Source organism: Pleurodeles waltl, chromosome 8, assembly GCF_031143425.1.
Source record: "Pleurodeles waltl isolate 20211129_DDA chromosome 8, aPleWal1.hap1.20221129, whole genome shotgun sequence".
Classification (NCBI taxonomy): Eukaryota; Metazoa; Chordata; class Amphibia; order Caudata; family Salamandridae; genus Pleurodeles; species Pleurodeles waltl.
Genome location: NC_090447.1, coordinates 16940462 through 16963217, shown reverse-complemented (window position 1 = coordinate 16963217; position 22756 = coordinate 16940462). Strand labels below are relative to the sequence as shown.

At 43.5% G+C, this 22756-nt stretch overlaps 1 protein-coding gene across 1 annotated transcript in view; it reads left to right on the top strand.

The window, feature by feature from the left end:
* Positions 1–22756, top strand: part of LOC138249300 (vomeronasal type-2 receptor 26-like) — a 200991-nt gene that overhangs the window by 42398 nt on the left and 135837 nt on the right. The window contains exon 4 of the mRNA XM_069203257.1: positions 6040–6177. Within this exon, the coding sequence (XP_069059358.1) occupies positions 6040–6177 (138 nt within the window). The remainder of the gene's footprint in view (positions 1–6039; positions 6178–22756) is intronic.

Below are 22756 nucleotides of genomic sequence, written 5' to 3'. Positions count from 1 at the left end.
GTGCCTAGTGGTTTCTGCTCCCCTTGGGGACAGATTGACCTAAAATCGGCCGATCTGCCCCCAAAGCGGGCAGAAATGGCCTAAATACAATTTGCCCCACCAGGGGAGTGACCCTTGCCTAAGGGGTCGCTCCCCATCTCTAAAAAAACAAACAAACAAAAAAAAAAAAACACCAAAAAAAATGAGCCCTGGCGCCTAGAGGTTTCTGCCCCCCCGGGGGCAGATCGGCCTAATAACAATAGGCTGATCTGCCCCCAAGGGGGGCAGAAATGGCCTAAAATATATGTGCCCGCCACCCCCCCCAGGGAGCGACCCTTGCCTACGGGGTCGCTCCCCTTGCCTGACGGCGCAAAAAAAAAGATCCCTGGTGCCTAGTGGTTTCTGCCCCCCTTGGGGGCAGATTGACCTAAAATCGGCTGATCTGCCCCCAAAGCGGGAAGAATGGCCTAAATACAATTTGCCCCCTATGAGAGCGACACTGCTTAAGGGGTCGCTCCCCACACCTAAAACAAAAGAATAAACAAACAAAAAATCTATCCCTGGTGCCTAGAGGTTTCTGCCCCCATGGGGGCAGAAAAGGCCTTAAAAAAAAATGCCCCCCCTTGCCCAAGGGGTTGCTCCCTTATGTCAGTTTCCTCTTAAAAAAAGACATCCCTGGTGTCTAGTGGGCGTTTTGACAGCCGGATTGCTTTCAATCCGGCTGCCAAAACACAGAGAGAGACTTCAAAGGGAAGGAAATACATTTCCTTCCCTTTGAAGCCTCTCTGCCTCCTCCACGTGATCGGAAGAGAAATGCTTTGCATTTCTTTTCCGATCATCGCGCTGGAAGCTGAGCTTCCAGCGCGAAGGAGGAGGCATTGTGACAATCAGCGCGTGCTCGCGCGCTGATGTCACAGGGGGTGGGGGGGGTCGGGCTGGAAGGGGAAGGGCTTCCCCTTCCATCCCTGACTTGGGGGTGTGGGGGGGAACCCCACAGAGGGAGTGCTAGCGCTGTGCCACAGGACGTAACCATTACGTCCGCGGCACAGAACTGGTTAAACAACTTAGTCGAGATATGATATGTTATTAGATGGACAATTACAATAATAACTGACAGAGAAGATAGGAAAAAATTGACACATAGGTGAAACAAGCACTGGCCATGCCAATCTTTCTTATATGTAAAGTTAAGGAGGGGTTTGGTAATATATTAGTGACAAACACCATGACATTGGTGTTAAGTCTGCCTCAACCACACACAACAAACCTCAAAAAGTGATCAGATTATGCATATAAGGTCACTCATTGACAATGCAAACTCATCCTCCTTTCAAAGGAGCTTATAATTTTGTTAACACACACAAATGCTCTAAGATTGCTCACGATTCCCAGGCAGCCAATGGATGGGAAGGACATTGACCATATTGGAGGGATTAAGAAGGATAAAGTGTAGACAAAGTACTCCAAAAGCACATTTACATGTATAGATGCAATCTTGGAATACTGTTTGTAAGATGCTTGCAAAAAACAATCCAAGATGAGTGCAGATGCATGGCTGGTCTCTTGGAATGGGTTTTTTCGGTACTTTTAAATCTGGCATTAGCCAGGTCATGTTTAATTCAACCTTTACAAAAGAGAAGAACAGTGATTAAAATTCATAAAACAAGGCATGGGTAGGCCATTTAGTAGGTTAGGCTTCACAAAAGTTAAAAGGCTTTTTTAAATGTCCACGAGTATGTAAGTGCTGTCTGGAATTTATCAAACGTGACTTGTCTGGAGGAGTTCCCTGGCCCTAGTTTAAAGTGCAGGTGTGTGGTGTTAAACGTTTTATCAATCTATTTCTTGGAATTAAAAAGGTCACATAGCTGCTTTTGGTTCATGCATTCATCTTTGTTAGGGAGTTCCTGTTAGACCTGACAGCCTTAGGGTGGGCATCCCCAAACTTTTTTCCTGCCTCCCTCCACTTTTCTGACGCAGTTGTTGCTGGTTTTAGGACTCTGCATACTTTACCACTGCTAACCAGTGCTAAAGGGCATATTCTCTCTCCCTTAAACAGGGTAACATTGGTTTATTCCCAGTTGGCATATTTGATTTACTTATAGGTCCCTGGTAAAGTGCACTACATATGCCCAGGGCCTGTAAATCAAATGCTACTAGTGGGCCTGCAGCACTGATTGAGTCACCCACATAAGTAGCCCTTTAACCATGTCCCAGGCCTTTTTTTGCCATGTTGCTAGTTGGGGTAAATGTTGTCTTTCACACTGTTCTTGGGCTGCCTTGGCGCTGTAGTTAATCTTCTCTATAGATGATTCTGAACATTTCAGTTTTTCAGTTTTTTGTAATTTATGGTGAACTGAGTGCCAAACATGACAAGCCTGCTCTCAAAGACCTCTTTTTTAGGTCTAAGACCAATATTTATTGGAGGTGATCGCTCTCGCAACACTCCACAATTTGGAAAGAAAGAATGCCAGGAAATTAAGAGAATGATAGAAATGTGTAGTCAATAATAGACGCAGACCGTGGACCAATGTAATTGAAGTTTGCCAGGCAGTCATCTGGTGATCTACCATTGAGTCCATCCTGAGGTGCTCAATGTCTAGTACAAAGTTATCCCAACATTTGTCCTTCCAATTCCTGAAGTTTTTCACCTGATGCTGTTTATTACAAGGGTTGTTCTGTTGGGTAAGAAACACATAATTTGATCCAGAACTAATCAGGTTCATCTTGAAGTCACCTGTGATAATGAATAAGCATTTCAATGCATGTTGCATTTGGTTGAAGATGATTGATTTGATTTTTTTCACAGCCTTATTTTTTGAGTTCACAGTAGGTTAAATTTAACTGTCAACATCTGGGCAGTGCACGCTCTACGGGCGACTGGAATGCAAAAACCCAGCACGTATGAGATGACGTAATTCATGCATTATGTTGATATGCTGTTGTTTAACCGTTTGCATTGCAGATTTTAATCCTGAAGACTTATATTTAAGGTGCTTGTAAATATTGTTCATTTGCAATGTATTGCTGCAGGCTTTCAGAGTGTGTCAGGATGTGGTCCCTTTCCAGGGCCTTCTAGAAGCTTTCCCTGCAGCATGCCTGGGTGTGGTTGTGGGCTGGGCCAATACTCTATAAAAGGGAGCCAGCCCAGCTCCACGTGCTCACTATTCAGAGGTCCCGGTGCAGAGCAGCAGCAACTTCCTGAGCTCCTGTTTCCGGTGGCCTACTTTGATCTTCCAGGCCTCGCCCTTTCACTTGGCTGGGTGATTCTTGATCAGGGTGGTAAGACGGAGGTCGGACTCGGCCCCCGACTCTGTTATCAATGACGCTCGAGTTCTTGGGCCGAATCTTTGCATAAAATGTGATTGGACTCTGGTGCGTGTGAATGTGCGCTTGGGCGTTTCATGGCGTTTGCATGTGATTATTCGAATCGGCAAGATGCGCAATTCTTTTCTCATGCTTAATGTATGTTATTCATTGCGCGCTACCATTTCTGGGCAGTTACATGGTAGCATTCGAATCGGCAAGACGCGCAATTCGCTTTTTGTGCTTTAACCCTTGATATTCATTGTGCGCTACCACTCCTGGGCAGTTACATGGTGGCATTCGAATCGGCAAGATGCGAGATTCGCTTTTCATGCTTTAACCCTTGATATTCATTGTGCGCTACCATTCCTGGGCAGTTACATGGTGGCATTCGAATCTGCAAGATGCACGATTCGCTTTTCGGGCTTTAACCATTGGTTTCATTGTGCGCAACCATTTTCTGTAATTTACAAGGTTGCTTTCGAATCGGCAAGACGCGCAATTCTTTACTCACGTACAAATCACGACATTCATTGTGCGCAACCATTTTCTGACATTTACAAGGTTGCATTCAAATCGGCAAGACGCGCAATTCTTTACTCACGTACAAATTGAGATATTCATTGCGCGCAACCATTTTGTGACATTTACAAGGTTGCATACAAATCGGCAAGATGCGCGATTTGTTTCCTGTGCTTAATTCATGTTACTCATTGTGCTTGCTATCATTTCTTGGCATTCACATGGTGGCCTTCGAATTGTCAAGACGCGTGATTCCTTTTCCTGTGCTTAATTCATGTTATTCATTGTGCGCAACTATTTCATGACTTTTACGAAACTCTCTTGTGGAAATCCGCGATGTGCGCAATTTGTGTTCTAGCATTTTAAAGATCTAATGTGATAGAATTCTGGATGTCATCATTAATGTGCATGTAGGGTCTCTAGTACAATTCCTATTTTTTTCCAAGGAATGTTTTTAGAGAGCCTTATCCTCATGTAATGAGGCCATGTTTGTTCTAGGACATTGTTCTGGAAAGTTCTAGTATTCCTAGAACCGTATGCTTTCAATTCATGAAAATTCCATATGAAACATTGTACTAACAATTTTTGATTCTTTTCCAGGTACCTAGATTTAGTAAGGTCTACTTAGAGTATTGTTCTAGACCATTCATGTTTCATTAGTTTTAGGTACTATTTCATGTTCCGAGTATCACTGAACTCTAGACTCAACAGAGTATTATTTCATGCTCCAAGTATCATTGAACCCCAGATCCAACTGAGAATTTTTATGAATCTAAAGGGTTTTGAATCTGATGTTGTGTTATTTAATCTTTTTGCTTCCTACAGGTCTCTTTCCCAGCTGTTCCCTTCCTAATCCCCTTTTTCCCACTTGGACTCTCTTAGACTTTGTGACAAATCTAATCAGAGTATTGGAGCTGTCTTGTGGTGGAAGTGTTGGGAACGTGCACATACCCGAGGATCTGGTGACTCTGACAGTAACCATTTATTATGATCAAGGCCCGCTTGTGTGTTACGCTAGTGATTAAAGTGATCAGAATGCTTGGGTCCGGTTCTGGTATCATGTCTATGTCTTCTGCCAGGGACAATGCGGTGTAAGTGGCCACTCCTCACAGCTTTAGGAGATTTCTCCTGTTTAATGTGTCCTGGTGACCTTTAACTCAAAGTCAGTATAGAAAGCAAGCTTTGTTTAACCGACCTGTGGTGGGAAGGAGCTGGCCTCAATGAAGCTGGTTCCTTTGTATAAGATTTGCTAGATGTGATACGTTGGGTGCTGCAATTCATAGCGTCTATAGTGACATTCCTGTTCAGAGTTGCATGACTGAGAGCATTTCTCTGAGTGGGTGTAAAGCAGGGATTTGTCTCCAGGTGTCACACTGCATTGCTGAGCCCAGTGATTATGTCAGGGGTTTGATTGTTCTCCTGGTTAGTGAGACTTGTGGGGAGCTTTTCTGAAGTTCACAGAAGTTGTGGTCTGGGCTGGGAGGCTTCTGCACAGCACCACAGTGAATCTCAATTGGCATCTTCTGAGAGAGACTGCCCATCAAGTGGACCACTTTGTGAGGCTGCTGAATGATTGTTGCAGGCATTTGCACCCCCAGAGGCTTAGTGTCTCTGGGTGGCCTTGTATATCATCAATTTCCAAAAGAAATTCCTGGTCAGGCTCTTTGAGGAATGTGAACCCAGGAGGAATTTTCTCACTCTTTTTGAACATTTTCATTATGGGGGATGTTAAGCAGTTGGGTACTTGCTTTGTGCTATTAAGGCGGTCTTGCTGATGTCCCCAACGGTGTCCTGACTTCCCTTCTTTCTGGTGCCTTGCAAGACCTCATTACTGAACTTAGATTGTGCAGGTGTTTTGTCTCCCATCTCAAGCACTGCTTTTCTGTGCCTTGGGCAGCTTAGTAACTTAGGGCCTGATTTAGAGTTTGGCGGATGATGTATCAAACGTGACGGATATCCCGTCCACCTTTTTATGATCCCTTATTAGCCCATGGAGAGCATAATACGGCGGATGGGATGTCTGTCACGTTTCAGACAGAGTAACCTGTCTGCCAAATTTAAATCAGGCCCTTAGTGGCTTAGTAATCGCAAACGTTTGTAGAGGCTAATGTGGAGGCTATGTATCTGCTGAGTGTTGCCTGGTAGGGTTATGGGCTGATTGGTGCAGAAATAGGAGTGAAGTAATTGGATGGTATCCTGCTGGCTTTTTAACTTATTGAAATTATATCTTGTTAGCTTTCTGGCTTTTTTAACCGAAGACGGGTGGCTCGGTGCTATACTGTAGCTGAAGCTGTTGTAGCTGCTGTGATTGGTTTTATAGTTGATGTAACTATAGCTGTCACTTTAGCTGTGGCTAAAGTGGCTGTCAGTAAGGTGAGTGAGCTGCAGGGAGGGAAAGGCACGGGGAAAGGGAGCACATAGGGAGATGTAGGCCACACCATGACCTAGCCTGGCCGCCTTTACACCACTCTGGCTCAACCCTTGGGCTTCAGCTTTAACGCCGCAACTTCGCTCACCTCCATCCAGACTCGTGCTCTCTGTGGTGCCCCACTTGCCACAGCTTCTCTCACCCATTTGACCAGCTTCTAAAGCTCCACTTAAGATTTGTCTGCGGGCTAAAGTCCCACTAAACCTGCTCCTTGAATCTCCTGGAGAGTGGGGCCTTGGAATCGCAGTTCCGTGGGGGCTTTCTGAGAGCCTCTGGAGGGTTGATGGTTAAAGGTCCCAATCTCAGGTTTCTCCCAATAAGGTGGGCTAGGTGCTGAGTGCTAGAGGTGTTAGCCTTGCTTCTTTTTTCTTCCTCTTTTGGCACTTGTGCAGCCTTATAAGCATTATAAGATTTTGTGTGTGTCATATAAAAAAGTAAAATATGGAAAGCCTGGTGATTTAAAGGTAATGGTGCTGGCTCTCTGACACTGACAAACGGTGTGCAAAGGTGCAGGGCAGTCAGGCCCAAATGGGGTGGCTGAACATAGGCAAAGCCTCATAGACTACAGACCAGGTATGTAAGTGGGATGATGGGGGCTCATGGGGAGATGCAGCGACTGACAATAGCTTGTCCCGTTTCTAGCTGCGCCACACCGTGGCTGATTCATCAGCTGGATTCCGCGCGGCCCGCGGTGTCGCAGGTCACTCCTTACCCCAGGAAACAGTGCTGGGCAATGGTGCTGGCCCCCATGCTCAGCCCTCCTCACGCAGACGTCAGCAGCCCTTAATGTGGCTTACTCTGTGCTCCATGCACCCACACACTGCTCGCACTCTCCGCACTCCGACTCTCTCTCTGCGGCGGCATTTGACGTCAGCAGCAGAAGCATATAACATACTTGTCGGGTCAGATGTGGCAGGAAAGGAGAATTGACAGGCCCTAGCCGGATCCAGAAGGGAGTTCGGCAGGGCTGTGTCTTAGCTCTAACCCTCCTTTCACTGCATATTATTGACCTATTTAAGCATTTGGAAGTCCTGGGCAATGATGCTCCTAAATTGGAGAAGTAAAAGTCCCAAAGTTGTTGTTTACGTGGGTCTTCTAATTTCATAGACTCCATCTGGACTGCAAATTCTAGTAGATATGTTTTAACACGTTTGCAAAGGGAGGGAGGCTAGAATTGAATGTTCAAATGACTAAGGGGGTCATTATGACACTGGCGGTCGCTAGACCGCCAGGGTCACAGTTGCGGTCAGACTGCCAACAAAGTAGCGGTCCGGCCGCGACATTATGACCGTGGCAGAGCCACCACAGTCAAACCGACAACACAGCCAGGCTGCGCCAGCCTAAAGCCTGGCGGTCCCGGTGGTTGTAATCCACCAGGGCAGCGGTGCAAGCAGCGTTGCCCTGGGAATTACGAGTACCCATCTGCCAGCCTGTCCATGGCTGTAAAATGGCTGGTGGTATGGGGGACTTGTGGGGCCCAGGGGGGGCCCTGCAGTGCCCATTCACTTGGCATGGGCAGTGCAGGGGCCCCCATGCACAGCCCCATCGCGCATTGCACTGCCCGAATTACGGGCAGTGGAATGTGCGATGGGTGCTGCTGCACCTGCTGCACCACCATTAGGAGCCGGCTGCAATGTTAAGGCCCTGTTCCAAGCTGGGCCGGCGGGCAGAAATTCTTTTTCCGCCCCCCGGCTCAGCGGGGAAGCCATAATAGGGCCAGCGAGATTCAGGCCTGATGGGGGATGGCATTGGCGGGAGGCCTCCCCCACCCGCCAATGTCATAATGAGGGCCAAAATCTAGACCATTTTCCCCAGCAATAGAGGTTTACAGTGTCAAGGCCAAGAGGTCTGGGGCCAGGAAACAGCCAAATGCCTCACTTTAGCTGGAAATAAATTTGTTAGAGTTTACTGAATTTATCCCAAAGCACTCCCTCCCTTCTGAAATGTATGGATGTAGGCATGTTCCCAATAGCCTTGGTATGCAAAATACGACCCTTGCTCTTTTGGCACAGGCTGCAATCCAAGAAAGAACTGACTCCCAGACCCCCTGGCTTAAGCACATAAAGGATTTGCATGGCAAATTAAAGTTGCCCCCTTTATGGGATACCCCTGAGATTGTGTTGCTTTTTTCAGGCCTGTGTTAAAAGAATGACCTAAAATATTGGTTCAGGATTAGGAGACTAGGAAAAAAAACCCGGGGAGTAGCATTGATGGATTTCTGGATTTTGAGTCTATTTCCATGGATGAATCTTTTTCACACAAGATATCTTCTCCTTTAGCCAAGCAACTGTTTTTATGGTTTAGATATGGCACATTGCCCATTATTAATAGTTTCTGTATTAGATGGGGCCCAACGGACTGCACCAGCACCTTATGCCCATTATGTAAATGCGAAAAAGAATCTCTTCACCATTTCTTTTACTTCTGCCAAGCTTATGTCTCGGCCTGCAACAGATGGATAAGACCAATGTGCTTCTTGCTAGGTATATGGAAAATCAAAGAAGCCTTGAGGACATTGAGGTCGGACACTGATGAGACGAGCTATATCAGTGTCTTTAAATTTCTGGCCTTCTCCTGGCTAATCCGCAAAAAGGCCATGGTGTGACAGCTTTTGTAGGACTCCTTAGGTGACGAAAGTAGGCATGCGTCACTTTAATATACACTGCCGTAGGAGCACTTTGAGGGTTAGCTCTTTGCATGTGATTACAAAATGCTGCAATATGTATTTTGAATCCTGTTTTTGCACATTTGTGGATAAGTGACCGGATTTTCACTTCCACATTATCATATATAGCTGCTCGCGTATTCACTATTGCCATGTCATGAACTTTTTACATACATTTGTAGGAACAGTGTCCTTCTAATGAAATATTCTTTTGCTTGTATCATTTGCAAACGTATTGTAGTTGCTATTATTTCCTGCTTTTTATCATAATGACATTTTAACCATTTTTATTGTGTTTTATAGAATTATGAAACTGTACTGTATACGGTTTTAAGAATTTTTGGAATCCGAAATGAACTTTGATGTTGATGATTTAACATTTGTCCTTAACTGGGATTTCTGTCACCTCACTTCATCTATTGGTCTCTTGTTGGGTCATTCACATTTTGCTTCCACCCACTAAGGCATACAGCAGTTGGCAATAAGTGAGCGTACTTCATCCAGTGGTTCTAAATTCCTTTTGAAGTGGCCTTTGGTTATCTGACTGCTACTTTTCACACCATAGCAGCAGCTCATCCGAACTGAATATCTGTCATTGCTTCTTTCAGTGCTTCTTTCTTTTCTCCTCTCCTTTTTTATTGCCTCGTTTCTTTCATCCTTTCTTTATTTCTTTCAGTTTTCCTGCCTTCATCGTTCCTTCTTTCTTTCTTTCTTTCTTTCTTTCTTTCTTTCTTTCTTTCTTTCTTTCTTTCTTTCTTTCTTCCTTTCTTTCTTTCTTTCTTTCCCAAAGGAAAGAGGCTTGCAGCCAATACTAGACCGATTAGACTTTTTAAGTCTATGTTACACAAGTACATTTTGATTTTTCTGAAATAATGTTTTTAACAGTAACTTATAGGAGTTTTCACCAAGACTTCCATTATTAGTCTGTGAATGTGTAAGTCACATTTTTCTTCTGCCCAGTCCACGATGTATCAAGGGGCAATGTGTCAGCCCTCTTCAGCTATTGGCTCACTTCACCAACACATACAATTTGCTTTCCCTTCACAAAGAGCACATCCACACACCAAGTAGTTCTCTTACGTGCCAAGAAGTACTATGCAGTGTGTGTTTTTTTTTAGATCAAAACACCATTTCTGTCTTCAGGCAATGTTTTTGTTGATTAATTAGGCCTTGAAAGCTTCCCAAACTATAAAGATTTGCAAAAACCATGACAAAACAAAATAATGATTGCCAAAATGCTAGTACCACTGCCAGAGATATTGCCTTTGCATATGCTTCTTTATTTTTCGACCATTTCAGGAAGGCTGAAGGTCCTCTTAAATCAGAGTACATGATGTGGTACACATTAAGTTGACTAAGTGGCCGAGTGGAAGTTTGAACAGAGCTGCCAGGCCCTCACAAAAAATAATATTAATAAACACAAATGTTGTCCTACGAGCCCTGGTGCTAAAATGTGCTATTTAACATTCGAAAATACCCTATTGTGCACAGGCAAAATTGTGTCACTCTCAGTAATGACAGCAAATTTCTGATGCATGCTGACACATTGCCCAGGGCTCTTCACTGTAGTGTGAGGAAAAAAATTGAATGACAGTTTAATACCAAAATGGAAGACCAGTAAGCAAACTTCCTCATAAGTATGCATACTGTATATACATATGTATGCATATATATGCATATATTTTTTAAAACAAAAATGAACAGTTGTTTAGCTAAACAGACCACACCTAAAAATATTTAAATAATTTTTTACCACCATGAGATTGGGTAAAAGTTCACATTCTCTATTGATCATGCCAGGATTTTTGCTCAAATGGACCAATCTTTCTTGACCAGGAAGTGATGAAAACTATGTTTACCATTAGGGGTTTCATTTCCTCTCATTTATTTGACTTAGTAAAACATGATTAAAGTATTGAAGGCTTCTCCTAAATGCTCCTAAATGTTCCTGCTTACTATATAGGAAATATATTTTTTAAGAGGGGATAAATTTGTGACAGACATGTCAAAACAGCAGAGCTCCTAACCTAGGCTTCTGTCAATATCATTGGACCCTTTTGAGGACTTGTGGCTCAGCCAAGATTGTTTCACAATAAAAAAGGTAAACATCACTGTACATATGAGCCCTGAAATCTCTCTATTAATACACACATAAAACACACCTCATAAACTACCTGGACTTTACAACAAAAGGAGTCACACATGTGCCTTGAAAAAAACCCAATATAAGATATATATACCAAAGCAGAACATCAATTAAGATGGACTGCGAGATGATGAGATAAGATACATCATGCGCTTTGACGCCGCTAGCCAAGAAACTAAAAAAAATGTAATAAGATAATTGGAAATTGTTGCTATTAGATGAGACATTACAGAAAGTATTGCCAAACTACCCGTGGATCACTTATAGGAAAGCAACATCATTGGGTGACCAATTGACAAGAAGTTGTATGATCCCTCAGAACAAATGTGGCCTCAATTGGTTAAAACACAAACAAATGGGCTTCTGGAAATGTGCAAAATGCAAAGCATGCATGTTTGGAAAGAACACAACAGCATTTAAATTAATTGGTGGCAGAGTGATGAAAATCAAGGATAGAATAAGCTGTGATACCTCACATGTAGTTTATATATTAGAATCTATGTGTGGCAAAACATATGTAGGCAGCACTGTAAAAAAGCTGAAACTTCACATACTACAGCATCTTAGAGCAATCAGTAACAATGACCTTACATACTCAGGGGGTCATTCTGAGTTTGGCGGGCGGCGGTTGCCGCCCGCCAAACTTCCCCCGTCGAAAGACCGCGGGGTCCATTTCGACTTTCCCGCTGGGCTGGCGGGCGACTGCCAAAAGAGCGCCCGCCGGCCCAGCGGGAAAGGCCCTGCAACATTGAAGCCGGCTCCGAATGGAGCCGGCGATGTTGCAGGGGTGCGACGGGTGCAGTTGCACCCGTCGCGATTTTCACTGTCTGCAAAGCAGACAGTGAAAATCCTGCTGGGGCCCTGTTAGGGGGCCCCACGACACCCGTTCCCGCCATCCTGTTCTGGCGGTGAAAACCGCCAGAAACCGGCTGGCGGGAAGGGGGTCGGAATCCCCATGGCGGCGCTGCAAGCAGCGCCGCCATGGAGGATTCTCCCAGCCGGGGGAAATCCGGCGGGAAACCGCCGGACCCGGCTGGGCGACCGCGGCTTTACAGCCGCGGTCGGAATACTAAAGGAAGCACCGCCAGCCTGTTGGCGGTGCTTCCGTGGTCGTCAACCCTGGCGGTCGATGACCGCCAGGGTCAGAATGACCCCCTCAATGTCAAAACACATCTGGGAACAACAGCATGGTGACCAAACTGGATTAAAATGGTATGGTATTCAATACATCAATCCTAGTCCCAGAGAAGGAGATTGAGAACTCAAGTTACGAAGAATAGAATTAAAATGGATCATTTTAGTAAGGACTGGGATTCTATAGGGTTTAAATGTGGATGCAGAACTATATATACACAAATATAAACAAAACATGCATGAATTAAGTAACTTAGATTAAATGACATGAGTTACAACCTTGAGAAGTTCAATAGAGAAGAATAGAATGAGATGAGAATAACTCATTGTATAAGAAAATGAACATAATGAATGGGAAATAATTGGAGAAGAAGTCCAATCAAACTGCAGTTAAAAACTGATGAATATAAAGCATTTACACTTTTTACAACCTATGGGTAGCTTACGAGTAAGTACTGCATTTGCACTTTATATAACCAGGAGGAATCCCATTAACTTGCTACTCCTTCTCTATATAAATAGCCAGATATTCAAGATGGACACTCAATGAGCCACTAAGGTTTTAGAAAGAATCCCATTCAAACACTTCATTTGCACACTTTATAATCCATGGCTATCTCAAGAATATATGATGCATTTGCACATTTGGCAACTAGGAGGAATCCCAAACATGGTCCTAGAAAGAATTTCCTCTAAACAATGCACTTGCAGTATTCCTTTAAAATATATGGGTATTTTAATAACGTGATGCATTTGCACTTTTGGCAACTGAAAGGAACCTCATAAACATGTTATACTTAACAGAATATAACTGGATGAGTGCAATAAGAAGTGAGATCCCACAGGATCCAAAAACTCAGGACACGTTGATATTTAAGACAGATATGTGAAGAACCAATATGATCCAAGAAAACGTTTTCCTTTTGAACACTGCACTTGCATTTTGTATAATTTGTGGGTACTTTATAAACAAGTGATTCAACTGTACCTTATGTAAATAGGATCAATTCTAAGAATCTTGCATGGTTGTTCATTATTTATAATCTCCTATAGCTAGTTAGAACTCCACATTTCTGTGATAGTTAGAACATGTAATCTGAAGGTAAAATGTGCTTTGGAAATTGTGCATTTGCACTTATTAAGATCTAGGAACCTTTGTGGTTTATGTGTTTCCTATTAAGTTTCTAGAAGGTAGAAATGTAGAAATTATTGAATGGAGATAGAATGTGATTGTGATTGGGTACTTTACCAGAACAAAGAATGGGAAACAGGAAACTTTGATTTTCAATCAGCCAATATAGTTTGCCCTTTAAAATCAAAACATGTGAAACCAGACGGAGGGTTTGGTGAATGGAGTGAGAGTAATAAGTTATAATCCTAGCAATACCTTGTAATATACTTAGTTGTATAGTGAATTTAAAATACTTTACTTTTCAAATTTAGACAATCTATATTAAGTATTATACATGAATATAAATCAGCAAATCTCACTGTCACTAAAGAAAGACTGGTGGGCATCGACATAGAAAAATGGTTAGCGGCCTAGTATATGTTACATTTTAATTGGTAGAGGGGGATGTTACACATATTAAATACATTAAGGTAATACGCAACTCTATGGCCTGTAGAAGGCTTCAGGCCGAAACGCGTCACCATTTGTCTGGAATAGCACCTAGCACCTTAAACTTTATGCAATGAAATAAATGGAATCTTCATACTTCCGATTTGAGGTGCTGTTGTCATTTTTGCAAGTGGACCAATGAAAGACTGGGAGGCAATCGTGGAATGACATTATAGAAAATGTATATGTCGCCCCTAGGTAGTTATAGTTAGGACCTAGGACCAGATGTATCAAAGTACAGATTCGCATTTCCTAAATAGAGAATTTTATTAAATCTCTATTTGTGAAATGCAAAATGGTATGGAAGAAAATAGCGAATCCCTAATAGCGATTTCCTAAAATTCACAATCGCAATTAGTGAATCCCTATTAGGTAACGGGACTCCATTCATTCCTATGGGCCTGAAGGTCCATACGTGCGAATGGTTTTGCATTTCCTATTTGCAAATTGGGTAATGCAAATCCAAGGGTGCTGGGGACCAAAGGCCCCCTTTGATGCACCCCCCAAAAACAATTGTGCATATGTAAAGTGCAGATATGCCCTAGGGGCATGTGTGTGCTACATGGAACTTCTAAAAATGCATTTACAATGCATTTTTAAAATTGCACATGGTTACCACCAAATTGGAGTTGGTGCTAATTGCATTTCCTAAATGCCCAATTTGCATTTAGGAAATGCATGATACATGTGCATAGGAAATCGCAAATAGAAATTCCCTATTTGGGATTTCCTATTTAGGGAATTGCACTTTGCGATTCCCTATTTGGAGTTGCAACTTTAGAGAATCGCTAAAAATTGCGATCTCCCTAAAATTGCACTGCAATGCCTTTCATACATTGTGAAAGGCAATTTTGCATTCTCAAGCAGTGGAATCTTGTGATTCGCACTCTTTGCGAATGCAAAATATGTTGATACATCTGGCCCCTAGTTCCTAAAAAGCAATTTTTTGTTTTGCTAATAAATTTGGCGTCATTTAAAGAATTTTCACAAACTTAAAAAAACAAAAAAAACAACGGTGCTCACTTCAGCTGCTGTCTGGAAAGTTTCAGGGTGATCCGTCAAGTGGGAGCCAAGAAAAAGAGGGGTCCCAAAATGCGTTTTCTCCATTTATTTTTCCATAGAGTTTTTGAACAGCGATAGTGCCAAAACCACTGGATAGAATTATACAAAATTTTGCAGAAAGGTAGCTCTTGGTAGTGAAAGAGGCCTTTTTGTTAATTGTTGTAAATAAGTTCAGTAGTTTTCTAGTTAATAAATGAAAACCAAATGTGTATAAATAAGGAGATGGATCCTCCCTCGATCCTCTTCCGATTCTCCCCGGAAACTCCTCTGATCCTCCGCAGATTCAGAGAAAAAGCAAGGCCCTGATTGGCTGGCCGCAACCTGACAGAAAAGATGCGGACACCATTTTGTTTCTTGCATTGCCTTGGGGATGGGACCTCTTATTGGCACAAAATTGCTCGTATCCTCCTCGGATCCTGGGGAAAAGCACGGCACTGATTGACTTGGAGTAACTTGATACAAATATTAAAGTGTATGTTAAATAAGTTGTTAAAAAACATAGAAATTGACTGAAAAAAAGAAAGGTTAGAGGGATGTTACAGTTGGGTTGATGTTTTACCCATACAAAACCATAGAAATTCAGCAGTTATAGTTATACTTATAGAATACTTATCTGAAGAAACTATATAACATAAGTATAACTATAACTATAGTAATAACTGCTGAATTTCTATGTTTTTTTATGGGTACAATGTCAGCCTAACTATAACGTCCCTGTAACCTTTGTGTTTTTCAGTGGAAAATATGCATATGCTGTTTTCTAAAACTTTAAAACTTCACAAAGCTTACCAATAACTTTTTGAACGACCTCAGCTCCATCCAAGAAAAAGGGTGGATCCCAAAATGCATTTTCCCATGCAATTCCCCTTTGGAACTTTAGACAATGCTACAGCCAAATGACTGAATGGAATTACACCAAATCTAGCAGAAAGCTAAATCTTTGCCCTGAAAGTATGTATTTTGAAATTGGTATAAATCCGCTCAGTAGTTTTTAAGAAATTAAGGTTCAAACAATATAGATATCTAGTGATGATATAGGACCTCAGCCCTGGCAGATCAAAAGATAATGATCTAATTGTCTGCCATCAACATCCACAAAGATTTTGTGGCAACCATTTTAGGGTTCGGAGATCCAGTTCCCTGTCCTAAAAAAATAAAAAAACAAACATATGGGGGCTTGTTATGGTAACCCTGACTCCCCAGACATGGTGGCTCCCTTGTACTAGTGTAAAACATAATTTAAAAAACAACGGACTCCCACCCTTTTTAATGATTATCCCCCTGAGGTATGGGCCTATTGGTTAATGCGTTCTATATTAAGTAAAAAGGGGGAGGGGGCGTATGTGTGCCTTCTCCCCAAGCCATCCAAAGGGCCCAGGGACCCCATCTCCAAGGCCCACCCAATGAGTAATTATTTGTAGGGGGGGCATGAGATCCTCCTCCCTGAGCCATGTTATGGCCACAGTGATGTCATGTCCTGAGGCATGTCACACTACATACAATTATTTCAGGAGGGGGTGTGGGGCTCCTCTTCCAGAGCCATGTTATAGCCCCAGAGAATCGATTTCCTGTGGCCAATGGACATTGTCCTGGGGAACCCATTCCCTGAGACACTGTTGTTCCCTGCTTTCAAGAGTGCAGACAGGTATCACTCAAGCAGACAGGCTGCCGTCAGGTGGCAAGAGGAATGTATCTATGCCCTTGCTCTTGTGGGCAGGGTACACAGGTTGAAAACCACTGTCACCGGGGGAGGAAACAAGTAAAGCCGCTTTCGCCTGCATCCAGGATGAGTACTGGCAGGGAAGCCGACTGGATTGCAGGGTTCTTAGGCCTCTTCCTGCAATCCCTAATGACTGGAAACTGGGTGTGACTGGGGCATTTACATAAAATGAAAATGGTTGGCTTCTGTAGTAATGCATTGTCAGCCAGGTTCCTCTGTAACCTTGTAGGTACTGCTGACCCCAGCTGCCATTTTAGGTGTTCTGGATCTGTGATCCATGTAAAGGTACAGTGGATCAGGCAACTATTTCAATCTTTTTATTATCTCCCTTCCTTACTTTGGCCTATTGATAAGGGTTTGCCACCCACTCTGCCCCCTTACATGATTACAAGGACTGTTACCCAAGTCCTGAAATGGCTGCTGTAAGAAAAATTCTTCTCTTGCTTCAGTCACTCAATGCTATCTGGTACTCTGGACGGCAGGAAATAAAACTCTCTCATCTGATGGGATTTCTTTGTTGTTTAAATTTCTAGACTTGCAGGCAATCCTTGGATCCCAAACATCAGAGACATACCAAATTGTTGATACTTTAAGGCTCACTCGCAACTTTTTTAAACCTGTTACACATCCATACCTAGTGAGCAGATTTACAACAAACCAAGAATTTAATGTTTTCTGAATATTTTTACTTTCAGGCACAGTTTAGTGTAAATCCTTTGACCAATTGTTAGTTTGCTTACACCTTCGGTATTGTTTGAAGAATATACCTGATTTTTGACAGATACTTAGGGCCTCCTTATGACTTTGGCAGTCCGACCGACCGTCAAAGTAACAGGGGAGAGGTTTCTGTCATACCAGCAGCTTTAACCGTGTCATATTACGATGTTTCCACCAGGTTGACCAACGGAAACATCGTATATAGGGGCAGCCACTCCCCTATGGCCGAGGAGTGTCGCTCCACTGCTAAAAGCAGAAAAATAAAGGGATATTTTATTATCCCTTTATTTTTCCGCTTTCGTAGGGCTGCGCAGGGACACCATCCTCTACGTCAACAAGTAGAGGTGGAGTGGTGGTGCGCTTCTAAGTGCGCATGTCAGTTTGGCCGTCCATCCGTGGCCATCCTGACTGCACCACACACCCCTTGCTGGCGTGCTGCCCTCTGCCCCCACCCAAACACACATAGCAGACAGTACTCATTCCGAGGGTGCTGGCGGGGGGCCACTGCATTGCCCATGCCCTGGACATGGGCAGTGAAGGAGCCCCCCTGTGGCCCCCAGCACTAGCTTTCCACCAGCCTTTCGATGGTAGTGAAACCGCCATGGAAAGGCTGACGAAAAACAAAGTCATGATCAGTCCTGCAGTGCTGCCGTGAACACCACTTAGCCTGCCACCACCCTTTCAAGGTCTGTGATCCTGGCAGTGGTGGTAGTCCCCTTGCGGTCCGATTGCCAGGGTTGTAATCTGTCTGTAAGCCCACCAGGAGCAGCGTGGTCCGACTGTCAACCCGCCAAACTCATTATAAGGCCATTACTATGTTCAGCTTACTATTGTCATTTTAGCAAGTAGGCCTTCTGATTGTGCCCATTAGCCTAGTAACGTTTCATTTTATTTTATTTTATTCTTTTAGAAACAATCACATTATCTTGCTGTCCTCTCACCTAGGAAAGTGTTTACATTTCTTAGCACATCATTCTTTCATTCTATGCTTTCTTCAAGGCGGTAACGAGATAGGATTGCTGGCACAAGCGGTACATCTTATCTCTAACATTTCACAGAAACATACATATTTTTATGTGGGGACACAATTCTCAGAACACTAGCTGTTTTATTATAAAAATAGCTCTCAGTCCCATGCACATAGGAAGGAAGTTCCAGACCGAAGACCACAACTGCATGCTGTCTGACTTTGTTAGAGCTGCTCGCTGAGACTACCCTGGCCTATATGGGGATGCTACTGTCATACTCAGGTATGGGGGATGATGTCTTCCCGGGGGAGTCATGAAGGGTGGATTAGGGATTATCCTGCTGCACTCTAACATAGAACATTAGTAGCATAGGTAGGAATCACATGCTGCATAAGTGACAGTATGGTGGGACTTTTCTTGTCACCATTTTGCTTCTAATATGTTTCATCATCCTAACTATTACATTTCATGTTATTTGACCTAGGACACAGCTGATTCAATAACTCTTATTGAACCATTCCCTGCTTCTGTTTGTCTTTGCATGTGTGAGATGAATGTAACTGAGAGAAAAGGATGAGATCTGATCCACCAAGATGTTTCTGAGAAGTCACAATGTCTTGCGTCCGGTTGCCAAAAATCACCCTTGCGGTTGGACAGAGGTAAGGTGCTGCTAGCTGGCCGGAAACGGATTAGGCCGTCAGTTGTCATATGGTGTGGGATTGGGCTCAGTTTCCCACAATTCAGGTGATGCTGCCTTCCCAAAATCCAGCAGTCTCATTGGAACAATGAGAACCTGCGCGACACTCCGTGTTGGTATTTCAGGTTTGTGCACATCCAATAGGTCAAAGGAGGTCAAAGCATTTTTGATTTACAGTGTGTAATTTGGCAGAGACTTAGCATGTTTAGCCTACTTTTGGTTTTCTCAGTTTCATGCACGATCATCAAGGGCTGAGAGAGATTTCAAGGGGGTGAAAGAAGCGTTCATTTGTTAATAAATTTGCCACTGTTTGATGAATCCATATACAATTTGGCAGACAGTTTTTGGGTCTAGCTTGTTCTTGGTTAAGTAAAGTGTTAAGCACATGTGATGGGGGCACAAAAATTTATGATAGGACAATTAGTGTTTCACTCACTAATAACTTTAGCTTTGTTCAATTGCTCTGCTAGCAATTTGGCAATTACCAAATTAGGCCTGGGTGCAAAGCCAGGTAAGCCCCACAATCAACAATAACTGTACACAGCCAGAGGTGGTTGGACACAGGGCCTGGGCAAAGGCTGTTCAGAGCTCAGAATGAGTATAAGACAGGCCATGCATGGTGGGGTTTAGGTGGCCATAGCATGCAGGGCATCAGGCTTGGACCTGCATTCAACCATTGCAGCACACAGCCAGAGGTCACGAGGAGTGGTGGTTGGTGCACATGGGGGATTGAGAGCCAAAGGCTGCGGCGGACGGGGATTGAAAATTAAGAAACTCAAGAAACAGCAGTAAAATTGACTGAAAAAATACATTTAAATAGTTAGTTATGTTTGAGGCTCCAAAGCGTACAACCAGGGACATTTGCCTGTTATGGTTAAGAATGCACACATCATAACTCACAGTCATCCTCCATGTTCTTCTGCAAATAGGTCTTCCAACCAGCAAAATAACTTAGCGAGCTCAGCATTCATTGCTGACATCTGACATTTGCAAGTCAAACGTACAATTGTAGGCAAAGCCAAATTACCATTACCGCCTGTCCAATCTCAACAATGACAATTGCTAGAGAGGGACTGAGTGGGATATCCAGAGATTTTCCAAAAGATAGGGACTTCACAATCTCTACATATATTTCTGTTAATTGCCAGGAGTTCTGGCAAAGAACCATTGTCTACAGCAATCCTTTTTGTGACTGTGCTAATGCCAATATTCAATACAAAGTCTTGCTCTCTTATAGCTCCAGAGGCACAATGTATTGCAAAATACAGTAGTGTTGATAATTTTCATAAAGGCCCCGGGTGCTTGGTGTCAGAGTGGCTCATTGAGTTTAATGCTTTTCATAATTTATTTTGAATTGAGATTACTTGTGCCTTTTTTGCCTTTTCAGGAGCTGCATGTAGGATGTTCTTTCCTCGTCAACCTCCATTTCCCTCATTCTCCCTTCATTCTCCCTTTCTCCCCCAATCCCCACTTGGCTTGTCAGCCTTATTTTAGCCTTCCAGGTGAGGTATGTGGACAAAGGTACTGTAAGAATTTGGGGTGGGGGATATACTCCAATTCTCTGACAGAGTTCGCAGAGTTTTGGCCCCTGTGTATCATGCATGTAATACGGAATTCTGACCAGATTCTGCCAACCACCTTGTGGCAGAGTTTAACTCACGCGCCACTCACCAACGGTAAGTTGAGGGTTCAAAGTGAGAATTGCCATTTCTAGCGTGCTTTTAGGGTGCTAGGAGGGCAACGGACAAGATTTTCTCAAAGTGGCAGTCACGGGCAGTCGCAACCATTTCTGTTGGGAAAGCTGCTGATTGAGTAGAAAACCTACTCGAGCAGCTGAAAAACCAGCTTGTGCAGCAGCACCCTCAAGCATTCTACGTGGTGCTGTTTGCGCTGATTTCTGCTAAAAAATCATCTGGGCAGCGCAACGTACTGATTTCCACCTGTTCTTCTCACAGAGTTTTCATGTAACTCCCTGAAATTCCATGGAATGAAACTCGGTGAGTTCTGCCCACCCCTAGTAAATACTCTGTCTACATGCAGAATAAGAAACAAACCAAATGTCACAGTGCCCTTTCCTCTGGCTCTGCACGCTGCTGAACAAAAGGCCCACCTCCCGGCGTCACCAACTCAGAAAAGCTATCAGAGCACAGAGTTATGATGAATCCAGGCGGGGGGAAAGGAATTAGGGTAGGGAGCTGCAGGGAGAGAGATCTGAAAAGAAATGGTTAGAACAAATAAGCATATACTCATTTATAACAATATAAACTCACCAATAGATTCTTGAATAAAGGCATCTCCGTGGTATCAGATTGAGACCCTTTGTGAATTGGGCGTAGCCCCTTCTTTGAATCATGGAACAAGAACAAACGGCAACCTCTGAACCTAGAGATGGCAAGAGCTTTGGACTATGATCATACTCTGAATATCAATCATGTAACAATTATGCATTCATAACATAAACGTTTGATCTCAGCCTAGAAAATCTCAAAGACTTAAATATGTATCTCACATATTATGTTTTCCAAAAAACAATGAAACTATAATTTGCTTATCTCCAAAAACATCTTCACATTTACTACTAAGGCCTGAAAGTTTTACTCATTGAACTTGAAGCGCTTTGTTCGTTGGGCAGAAGCGCCTTGTTTGTTGTTCATTAAGTGCTTTGATCATTATACATGAAGCGCTTTGTTCATTATGCCAGAGAGCGCTTTTACTTGCTTTGTCTGAAGCGCTACGCTCGTTGTGCTAAGAGCTGCTTTACTCATGGGGCCTGAAGCGTTTTTGATCCTCGTGCCAAGACCGCTTAACTCATGTGGCCTGAAACGCTTTGATTGTCGTGCCATGGGCGCTTTACTCTTGTGACCTGAATCGATTTGCTCATTGTGCTAAGGGGCGCTTTACTCCTGTGGACTGAAGCGCTTTGATTATCATGCCAAGGTCGCTTTACACATGTGACCTGAAGAGCTTTGCTTGTTGTGCTAAGGGGCGCTTTACTCATGTAGTCCGAAGCGCTTTGATCGTCGCGCCAAGGCCGCTTTACACGTTTGGCCTGAATCGATTTTGTTGTTGTGCCAGCAGCGCTTTACTCTTTGGACTGAAAGCGCTTTGCTCGTGGTGCTAAGGGGCGCTTTACTTTTGGAAGTGACAACTCCCTTCAAGATTGGGCTCATCAAGACATACTCGTATCTGAATTTACCATGGAAACAAGGATCATCCGATTTGTTGTCAAACTGCAATCCAGGAAATCTGCTCTTCTTCAGAGGAACCCCCACGAGGTCTGACTGCATCAAAGTCATCAAAATATTGAGCAATGTGCTTGGGTGTGGCCGGGCTTTATAGGCCTGCCACACCCCAAGATGGCCGCTTCCTCTAGAAACCTGGGAATTGTAGTCCATTTATAGAATAGCACTGATAAGTGCATCTTGTCCACCAATGTCCTGACCCTGCAGGTACATGAGTTTTACCACAAGGCAGGTGACGCTGATAACCACTTCTAGAACAAGAGGGGATGACAAGTGGTGCGCATGAAGCGCTGCAAATACGCGCAGCGGAGTTTTGGGCAGGACCTGGACCGCGCACAGCCTTATTCCTGACATTACACCCCTCTCCCAAGCATTGTCCAGGGCCCGGGTTATCAGGATGGAGGAAACTTGGGGCATGGACATGTCTTGCAGGTTCCCATGAGTCATTTACTGGTCCGTATCACTTCCAGGACACTAAGTACCAAAGGGAAGACCCACGATATCTGGAATCTAAGATAGATCGCACCTCATACTCCCAATGACTTTAGACTA